General features: G+C 32.4%; 1 protein-coding gene and 1 long non-coding RNA gene across 3 annotated transcripts; one reads left to right on the top strand and one right to left on the bottom strand.

Moving 5' to 3' along the window:
* The first annotated feature begins 1,919 nt into the window (after positions 1 to 1,919).
* LOC107063376 (uncharacterized) lies at positions 1,920 to 4,186 on the top strand. The gene is made up of 3 exons (XR_001475262.1): positions 1,920 to 2,109; positions 2,277 to 2,389; positions 3,816 to 4,186. It is a non-coding gene; the product is annotated as an uncharacterized lncRNA (long non-coding RNA).
* A 946-nt stretch (positions 4,187 to 5,132) lies between these two features.
* LOC102602998 (probable polyamine transporter At1g31830) lies at positions 5,133 to 10,717 on the bottom strand. Of its 2 annotated transcripts, none has more exons than XM_006361174.2 (2): positions 10,546 to 10,717; positions 5,133 to 6,675 (listed from the first exon to the last, which is right to left on the bottom strand). In XM_006361174.2, exons 1-2 carry the CDS (start codon positions 10,687 to 10,689, stop codon positions 5,227 to 5,229), a joined length of 1,593 nt encoding a protein of 530 aa, XP_006361236.2. In that variant the 5' UTR covers positions 10,690 to 10,717; the 3' UTR covers positions 5,133 to 5,226. The 2 variants fall into 2 exon arrangements, with proteins under 2 accessions (XP_006361236.2, XP_006361235.1); XM_006361173.2 differs by lacking the exon at positions 10,546 to 10,717 and adding an exon at positions 7,660 to 7,829.
* Between the last annotated feature and the right edge of the window lie 110 nt (positions 10,718 to 10,827).

The following is a 10,827-nucleotide window of genomic DNA, read 5'->3' as shown; positions in this document are numbered from 1 at the left end:
GGACTGATTTGGAAGAGAACTGAGTTAAGTTGTTCAACATGTTTTAAGGGCAGTATTTGTAGTTAGGAAGACCAAAAATGGAGGAATTTGCTTTTTCCTATGTGTCTGTATACATGTGAACTTAGAAAATTCACTTATACTTGTCAAAACAATCAATCATCTTGCTTGTAGTAGTAATTAGCACGGAAGCTACGCATGCATATTTTTTGGTCTCATGCAAAGATCGTCGAGAGGGGACAACGCAATACACCTCAGAATACTTCTTTTCTTGAATTTTTTTCCTTTTTAAACTTTTCCAATTTTAACACTGCTGACCAAAATTATTACTTTTTTGTCTTATTTCAAGGTAAATGAATTTGAATGTTTATATAAAAAAAATGAAGTAAACCCTAACGTTAGTGCTGAAAAAGTTGAATGTGGATAATTATGGACTAGAGAACTTGAGTTAAAAGATGGGTGCTTTGAGTAAATGTACACGGTACATTTTCGGTACATTTACTGCTGAAGCTACCTTATGATAAATACAAGCTCTCATAAGTCATACCATGTCCATCTGGGGACAAGGGAAAGAGAAGGATATAGGATATGTAGTCTTCTATTTCAAACACTAAAAATCAATCTCATAAATGAAATAACATTATAGTATTGGGTTGCACATAAAGTATCACATTGATATTTAGTTACGGACTCGTAGTTTGCTGGTGTGATCTTTTTCTTGAATTTTTAGCTCAGATGCTATTTTCTTTGTTCTTAGAAACCAACTAAAATGACCTATGCTAAGAAAGTTAATATTTTTTGCTATAAATTAACGTTGGTGTTTATATTAGAGGTGTTTCTAAATTATTGTTTCCTCCTTTTTGTCTTAGCTAAAATGTTATGTATATATAACTGATGAACTCTTTATGAATTTGGTGTTAAAGTCTTTTTCTTTTCCTTTTTGAACTATTCAATTCTATGTATTATTTCTTGTGCAATTGGTTTCTATATTTTTGGTTGACAGTTCAGACAAACTCCATCAATAGAATTGGGGATGCGTATAAAAAAATCAATCTAATAGTTCTTATATACCATGTGGCTGTTTTGATCATCGTTATGAACGTTGAAGGACCAAAAAGAATAGCTTGAGAAGATGTTAATGCATTGCTGATGGAAAAAGATACAAGAGGTAAGTAGGGCATGAATCTATGATAATGAAATATCTTACTTAACTTATTTTCCTTCTTAACCTTTTATTCCTGTTTTACTAGATCAGCTGATTATGTTTTTTTCCTATTTGTTGCACAATTGTTCTTTTGTAATTTCGACTGATAGTTCAGATAAACTCTATCGATAAGACATAAAAAGTCTGCTTCGTAATCAATTTACATTTTGTACTACGCAATCAATGTAATAGCTTTTAATTTTGCAGCTTCATTGAATAGTGACTGTTGATGAAATCATCACTTCTTCTTCATTGATTGATATCTTCCCAAAAGCCAATTATGAGGTGAGTATGAAAAAACTGCAGTTCTTTCTCCATGGAGTGTAGATCTATCAATGTGTCATTGTATAGAAGTCGAAGCCTATATTTTTCTATTTATCAGCCATTCTAAAATGAATTTCGATTTTGCTACAGTTTTCAAATTTTTTCCCCAATGGATATCTAAATTGGCTTGATTTCCTAAGGTTTAGAGAGTGATTCTCTAATTCATTTTGAAGAATCAATTCAGTAAATAGCTCCTTCATATAATATTTTTTTAAAAAAAAATTGAAATGTGTGGGCTCAAATTTAGTCCATCTTATGATGTACTTACTTTGTTGAGGTGTTAATAGTGGAAGGGGAAATTGACGGAGGAGATTACAAGGTAAGGGATTCGAACCACACCAACAGGCCTAGTGACACTTCTTGTTTACTAGTTGTTAGTACATTGACATGTGCATTTTTTTGTGTGGTAAATATGGAATGATTATTGATTTTCCTTTAAATTTGGATTTGAGACAGAATGTTGGTGCTAATTCTCCTATTCATCTGTAATTCTGTATAACAGGTAAATGCCATGCTTGAGCGCCAAGTTACTGTTAGCAGAATTCTTGGATACACAGTTGTGTGAATCCGGCTGCTCTTTTGTGGTCAGTAATTTCACCCATGTGCTTTGTATTCTTGTTGTTCTTGCTATTGATATCTATCATCATCTGTTTATTGCGTTTCGGTTCTTATTTCGTTCTTGTAGTCTTTGCACTGCTTCTCTTATTAGTCGTTATGTTTACTTCACTATTTTCTTTTTTTGTATATCTAGATTTGCTGAATTTTGAGTCAAGGGTCTTTGGGAAACAACCTCTCTAACTCTACGAGGTGGTAAAGCCTGTGTATACTACATCCTCTCCAAACCCCACTTGTAGAATTTTACTGGTATGTTTTCGAAAATCCTCTCCTTTTATTGATATTAGAGTGAGAAGGTGAGCCTATGTTCATTTTGCATTTTAGTGCTGTTTATAGAATTGATAAGTTGTTCTCTTTTGTTGTTCTTTTAAAGATATCACATGTCTTTAAGTTTGGCATTGCATTGTTATTCAAAAGTGCAAACCATTGTCCACTCTTGGCGACCTTTGCATGGGACCAAAAAAAAACTTGCATGTTAAATACTATATAAAGAAGATGTTTGATTGCTTTTGAGAAGTATTAGGGAATTTCACAAGTTCACATATATATATATATACACATAGCAGAAATCAAATTCCTTTATTTTCTGCCTTTTTAACTACAAATACAACCTTAAAACATGTTGAACAACTCAACTCAATTCTCTTGCAAATCCATCTCTTTTCCCAAAATGTTACACCTCTATACATGGAAGAAGAAAATCAACCAAGCAACTTTCAAGAAAGGTTGCATGTGAAGAAAAGGTGGCCCTGGAAATGCTAGTTACAGCTACAAGGATGTTCTCTAACGTACGTAGGGTAAATGGATGGCTGAAACCGTGGCCCTCACCTTTGGCTCGGTACTTTTGAGACTTCTTACGATGTTGTTTCCATATAAACTTTATGGTAATAAGGCTCAACTCAATTTTTCTGATCATGTGCACACCAAAAACCCAACCTAGAATTCAATTGACTTAAGCAGCTTGACATACACTGGAGTTCCAGAGAGACTGAATATGGTGACAATGATTTCGAAAGCAACTGTTTCTCTGCAGGGAAAGCTTCATTTCCATTACCGGATATCAACAGAAAGGTTGAAAAGGACAACAATGGTGAAAATGTAGGATTTGGTGGAGTGTGGAAAGATTTGAATGCCAACTTATCGAAGATTGATCATCATGGATTTTAGCCACTTATTTGCCCCACGTACGTTGCCAAACACCTTGCTAAGTGCAACTAGCATTTTTAGGTCCACCTTTGTCTTGCATTCAACCTTCCCTGGTTTCTTCTTCCATGTATAGCAGTGTGATATTTTGGGGAAATGAGACCGATTTGCAAGAGAATTTAGTTGTGTTCAGTATGTTTTATAGGTTGTATTTGACAGAAAAGGGAGAAATTTGGTTTCTCTTAGGTGCCTATATGCATGTGAATTTTTGAAAGTTCACTGATATACTTGTCAAAGGCAATCAAACATCTGGCTTGTAGTAGCAATTAAAACGGAAGCTACGCATGTAATTTCTTTTTTCAGTCTCATGCAAAGATCATCAAGAGGGGACAATGCTTTACACCTCAGAATACTTCTCTTTTCTAGAACTTCTTTTCCTTCTTAACTTTTGATTCCCGTTTTACTACATCACCTGCATAATCATTTATTCCTTATTTATCTTTTCTTTTGCATGTATACATTTTTTATTTAGGAAGTTGGGGTTTCAAGAATGGAAGGTGGACTAAATAATCAAATGCATGTCGAATTTTTTGTTGGAGTTGATCGGAAGGATGACTGAACAAGATGTTATTGTGATCTGCGAGCAGAAAAGTGTACATTATATATCACTATCGCCAAAGAGAAACATATGTAGAAGATGATATTTCTCATATAAAGACTAGTCTCTAAACACGGGCTTTGCACGTCATTTTTTACAAATTTATAGCACGAACTTATAATTTGAAGTGAATATCGATATCCATGATGAATGTTGCTTGTACTACAGTTTTCATAATTTTTTTTCACTGTATGTAATTATATTTTCATCGAGTAGGTGAAATGATGTAGAAGTGTTATATTCTAGGTGTTTTGATGATACTCACAAATGCAGGGACTCGGTCCCTGGCAGAGTGCTCTCGTCCAGATTCAAAGTGGTGTACAACTGTAAAGCAGAAAGTGCAGCGTACTTCACCAATGAGAAGGGAGGACGAGGTTGTTTGTTTTAGTGGTCAAAACTCTTGTTAGTGATTGATATATACAACAATAAACAAACAACATTATTCATTCAAAAAGGAGAGAGAGCTAGCAAGTCTATTCAAGACTCACAAAGAAAACACTGCAAGGGGCCTGGTCTCGGAAAGACGGTGTGCGTGAAAAGGTCAAAAGACAGTTGTCTAAAAGTTGTCACATCTGACATGGTGGGTGCATAGCTTTTCAGAATAGCAGGCTCTCAGCCAATGGTGTCATCCCTAGGGGTTTGTATCCATTTGATATAGTCTCTTCTCCAAAACACAAACTCAAGATTTGGCAAACAAAGCTGTGAATTTCTAACAATTCATAAGCTCAACAAGAAAAGGTCATCTTCAAGGAAGAACACTGCTCATGCTCAACAAAGGGACCTGATAGAGTGCTGAAGTGTCTTTATTGTATTTTGAGCTGTGTCTTATGTGCTTAAATTGTAAATCTACTCCTAAGTTATAAAAGATAGTAGATCGGTTGTTTGTCTAAGTATTTAGTTTGAGTCGTATTAACTAGAGTTAGTTAGTCGAATCATCTAAGTTTTGGTCAAGCCTTTTTACATCATTGTTTTGATGTTCTCTTGGGTAGAGTAGTGTCAACTAGAGTTAGTCTTGTTTTGAGTGGGTTTTTAAAGTCTAGATCAACTAGAGTTAGTTGGTTTAGTGGGCAATAAAGTTATTGCCACATAAAGGAGAAGGAATTAAAGAGTTTTAATTCCTGTGCTTAAATTGTAAATTCGATATCCATGATGATTGTTGCTTTTACTGCAGTTTTCATAACGCAAATAACGAATACAGTAAAAAGAGATCATAATTGAGGGTGTAAACATTTTCATACATTGAGTAACTTTTAAGAGAACCATATCATCGTGTATTTCTAAACAATCAATGAAGTAATGTTCCATTATCGCGATGAATATCAGGAAGGTCAGGACTAATGGAGAACTTCAACCATTTCTTCTTCTCAATGTGTTTAAGACAAGGTTGCATAACCAACCCAATTGCAACAGCAGCAAGGCTTATTATCATGACTTTAACGGTTGAAAACGCTAAAACAACACAAACGAGTATGGTTGGAGGCATACACAGTAGAATGGCTCCGATTGTTCCACCAGGTATCTTGAAAGGGCGCGATGCATTTGGAAACTTTATCCTTAATCGTACGAATGCTATGAATTCCAAGATCATTCCAAAGCAATACAAGAAGTTTTCTGCAGCTATAATCTCTTGAAAACTCATCCATGATAGTAAAAGCACACCTGAAGCTGAGAGGAGGATCCCGACTAGAGGTGTTCCATGACGTGATCTTTTGGCAAAGAACTCCGGTAGCATCCCTCTCTCAGCCATACCAAGTAGCTGAAATGAGTCGCTGCTCATTTCAGCTACAAATGTACCCATATTTGACAATGCAGCAGCCCCTTGAATCCACCATCTTAGCCACACTCCTCCAAGTATTTTCGCAATGTCTGAGAAATAGCCATCCGTCCACAGGTCACGCTCGAGTGGAACAGCTCCAGTACCAACTAATAGAGGGAAAAAGTACGATAAAACGACTAGAATCACAGCATAAAACAGAGCTTTAGGCAGAGTTTTCTTCGGGTTATGTACTTCTCCTACTAGAGTACTTATAGAGTCCCAATAATTCAGATTCCAAAAGAGAGTGTTTAGATACAAGTTCCAATCCACACTGTGCACATCCATCACCAACCACCTCGTGGGCCTTAGTTTTGGAATCGAGATCAACCCCATAACAACAAAAGGTAGAATCGACAATATCCCGAGCAGAACAGCAACCCATCCAACAATAGTTAAACCCCTATAGTTCATGTATGTAAGGACCAAAGTAATGCCTTTGACCGCGATAACACGAGGAAGTCCACCACCTAATGCAGGAACTCCTGATTTCAGATAATCAAGAAACAAGACCGGGTAAAGAGCGTTATCGATGACTCCACTCAACCATTTCACCCAACCTTGTTGAAAGCCCCAGTATGGACCTAATGCAGATGAAACCCAAACAACATATCCGCTATTTTCGGGGAACATGGTGCCTAATTCAGCTGTTATAAGAGCCTCAGGTACACTCCATATAATTGGGAAAACTAAGAATCCAACAAGTGCAAGAAGTGGACCAGCTGCTTGTACAGTGTCTTCAACACCAAATGGTCCACCTGATACTTCATAGAAAATGAGAAAAACTAAAGGCAATAGAGAAAGTTTCCCATCATTATTTGCTCTTGAAGAAGAAACAACTTCATTAATCTCTATGTATTCTGCATTATTACACTCTCCCATTGGAATTGTAGCTTCTCTTTGAGGTAAGTCCCTTACTTTCTGCATTTAGAATCAAATCTTTAACATTACCATCTCATTGAAATTAAGTAAACAACAACAACATATATACTCAACAAGTGAGATCTAGCGTTTACGCTGATCTTGCCCTACCTTAGAATATAGAGAGACTGTTTTCGATAGATCCTCGGACAGTGAAAGAAGTCATGGCCAAAAAAAAACTAAAGAAAGAAGGACAAAACATTCGCAAAAGGAACAGTAACTACAACAAAAGAAGACAATAATAATCGGGGTACAAGAAACAATAAAAAGTAACAGAAATTGAATAACATTAAACTACAACAGTAATACTACAATTATTAGTATGAAAAGATAAGCGACATAACACTCAATGTACTTACTAACTTTCTATCCTAATTTGTATACTCCCTAAGCTCTTATCTAAGGTCATATTTTTAGTAAGCTACAAATGTGCTTGCTAAAGCAAATAAAGGTTGCCACCCTAATCCATGTTCTCCATAAGCTCCTATCTTAGGTCATATCCTTGATAAACTAGTTGTGTCATGTCCTGTTGATTATAGTGCTAAAGCAAATAAAGGTTGCTACCCTAATCCGTAACCTCCTATCTAAGGTTATGCACTCGCTTAGCTATAGTTGTGTCATATCATGTTGATTATCATGCTAAAGCAAATAAAGATTGTTATTCCTATCTAAGGTCATATCCTCGATAAACTACAGTTGTGTTAGATTCCATCTAATCACCTCTTCCCAAGAATCATCTAGCTAAAGCAAATAAAGGAGCAAACTTTACCAACTTATGACATAGTTCTTCACTAAAAATCAAATCTTTATACAGAAACAAAAGCAAAACAAACAAAAAAAACAAAATTGCTTAGTGGGTCATCAGATTCTTGAACAATAAGTAAGAAAAAACAATTAGAAAAGAAAAAAACATGAATCCACTCAAACTATGTTATACATATGGAAGTTTTTTTTTTTTTTTAAAAAAAAAGTTTAATAATTTACCTAAACTGAACTCATCAACTTTAGTTCTTGAATCTGTTCTTTGCTGAGATTAAAAAAATTGCAGAAAGTTGAGAGAAAACATAGATTTTATTTTGATAAACTCTATGAGTAGTGAATATTTTCATGGTATTTTGTTCTGCAGCACTCTGTTGTTGTTCTGCTAAGTACACTCACAAGTCACAGTCCCCCCACTACAATATTTTTTTGTTTTTTTTTTCACTTTTTTTGTCTTTTTAAGAAAATGTATTTATTAGGCATTTATATTATTTTTTTTATTATCAAATTTGTGTAAAGTTACAGACTTTAAGTTAATTAATTATTTTTAAAAAATGATAAAGTAGAGATGAAAGGAAAGATTATTGGAGATTTTGAAATTAAGAGAAAAAGTAGAGGTAAAATGGAATTATTAAAAATATTTTATGTGTCCGCTTTGAGCTTAGGCCGTCATTAATTTGACTTAATACATAAACAAATATTTATACTTGACTTCAGTAGGCTAGTAAGCATTTCAACTTTTAGAGTGCATGTGAGCATACTAGACGTTTCAATTCATTTTCACTCTGTTAGATAAACACTTTAACTAACAAAATAATTATTTAACACCTTCAAAATTTATGTATTATGGGTGTCTACAAGATACAACACAGACGAGTTAGAATGTTTAGTTCACCATCAAGATCAAGTTGAGGTGATTAGAAGTATGTACACTCTCAAAGTTAAAGTATTTATTTGTCAGAGGCTAAATTTAATGTTTGTTTATATAGGATGTCAATATATTTTATACCACAATTTAGACACTAAAATTTTGGCACTCCAACTTTTTTTTTTAAAAAAAAAGGAGACATTAGAGGCCCCTATTGTTCTCAACACCATGAAACTTCATCATTATCTCCTTAAAGCTGTCTATGTTTTTACATTGTAACTAAGAAAAGAAACATGTGTAATAATTATTCTCAAGTGCTTTTGTAGCTTAATTTAGTAAAACAATTTTAATAATCTTTTTCAAAAGTAATTTGTAAAAAACAACAATAAACAAAGAACTTATTGAACTAATTAAAACTCTCTCCTCTAGTTTATGAGAATTATAAATATCTTCCCTCTTTTCTTGATAAAAAGAACTACACTATTTATATACTCTCGTCATCACAAAATAAATATTGTTTTACTTCATGTAACGTTCATTAAGAAAAATGTTCAACACAAGGTATAATTTATTAAAATTATCTCTATTTATTAGATGTTTCTCAAAAACTGAACACTATTTTCAGTAGCCCATCAATTAGTTAACTATTGATATATTTTAATTAATGATCATATATTTAAGAAGAACTAGTTAATTATTTAATATAAGAGTGTAGTTTAAAACAAGAATTATTTAAAGCGGTATTTATTTTAGGACAAATTTTCTTTTTATTAAAATACGGAGAGTAGTTATATTTGTTGTCATGATTATTATATAAAGTAAACTAAGTTAAGCATGCGTCAATTATTTGTTATAATAATATATGTCTTTGCATGTGTGTTTTCTTTTCTTTTTTTTCCCATCAAAATTCAAAGATAATTATTATTTAAAATTAGTGCACTCATTGTGGCGTGCAGAAAATACTCTTTTTTATTTTCCAACCAACATGTAAACCCCACCAAATCCCATAACATTCAACAAAAACACATAACTCAAAGTAACATATATAATAAGGTTAAGTTAAATTAGAAATTAAAACTCTATATGAATAAATAAATATTTAATAAGTGTCTAAACAAGGTGTAATTTGTGTATACATATTGATTATTCACATATGATACCGTGATTATTTATTAATTCAGGGTGAAGTCAGGTAGGGATAAATAGATTCATTCGAACACTAAACATGTATATATATAGATGTTGAGTTTTATTGATTATTTATATATTTATATATTTATATTTTTGAACTCCGTTAATAATAATTCTGTTTTTGTTACTGCATTAATCATATGTTACATATTGGTTAAATTTTGTAAAATTTATATTCCCTCCGTCTCATTTTAGCTATTACTATAGCTTTAAAAACTTTGTTCCAAATTGATAATCATCTTTGGAATTCATGACTAAAATAAAATGAACAATTATTTTCAAGTATATCCTTACATTAAAGTAGAGAGCATAAAATTTAAGATTAAACAATCAATTTAATTTTATCATGTGTTGTATTTATTATTTTTTAATAGAGATAAAAATAGGTAAAGTGACAGTTAAATGTGCTTAAATGAATAACTCTTATCTTTATGATATCAACACGTTTTCATTTAGCCCCAAAAATTAAAATTAAATAAAACACATATAAAGTATAACAAACACATACGAAGCATACCCTTTAGTTAGTAGACATATCAACATGAATTTAAATTAATCAACATTTTAATGTAAGTATCGAATACTGAATAAAAAAAAAGATACAAAGCATTTATAGAAATATATAAAAATAAAAGAGGAATGCAACTTATCTTACCTAAGTTTATAGGAATACAAAGTCTTAATTTTAAGTTAGAACAAGTAAAAATAAATATTTATCTTTTATATAGTAAACACATAAAAGTAAACGAAAGGAGAAATTTAGTTTTATATATATATAAGGATTAAGATAATATTTTGACGAAAAAAGATTGAATTCTAAACCCCTTATGATATCCTGACTCCACCTCACTCATCACATGAAAAAAATGAACAAAGAAAAGTAGGAATTTAGCCATTTTTTAGGGTAACGATTCGTAACCGTCAGTAAGATTAGTAACTTAAAAAATAAGACAAAGTTATTTATTGGAACATGTTGAATAATATGGATAGTGAAAAGTGAAAAATATTTTTTACGCTATCAGTATATATAAATTCATTAATTAATTAATTACCTGATCATCACCATTCTGCACAAATTTATCATTTTGTGTTGTTGTAGGGGAAGAAAGAGCAGATGTTTTTTTTTCAGCTACTGCTACTTGTTGTTGCGCATTGGGAACTTCAATGGAGGATTTTGTTTCTGATTTTGTTGTCATTATTTTTTTTAAAAAACACAAAATAGGAGAAGAAAAAAAAAATCTTAGTTAAGAAGTGAAAGAAATTAAAATTAAAATTAAAATAGAGAGAAAGGTGAGGAATTTTGAGATATTTTCATGTTTTGATGGAATAATAAT

The sequence above is a fragment of the Solanum tuberosum genome, unplaced genomic scaffold, assembly GCF_000226075.1.
Source record: "Solanum tuberosum cultivar DM 1-3 516 R44 unplaced genomic scaffold, SolTub_3.0 scf00341, whole genome shotgun sequence".
Taxonomy (NCBI): Eukaryota; Viridiplantae; Streptophyta; class Magnoliopsida; order Solanales; family Solanaceae; genus Solanum; species Solanum tuberosum.
Note: the sequence above shows the minus strand (reverse complement) of the source record. Positions and strands in the feature narration are given on the sequence as shown.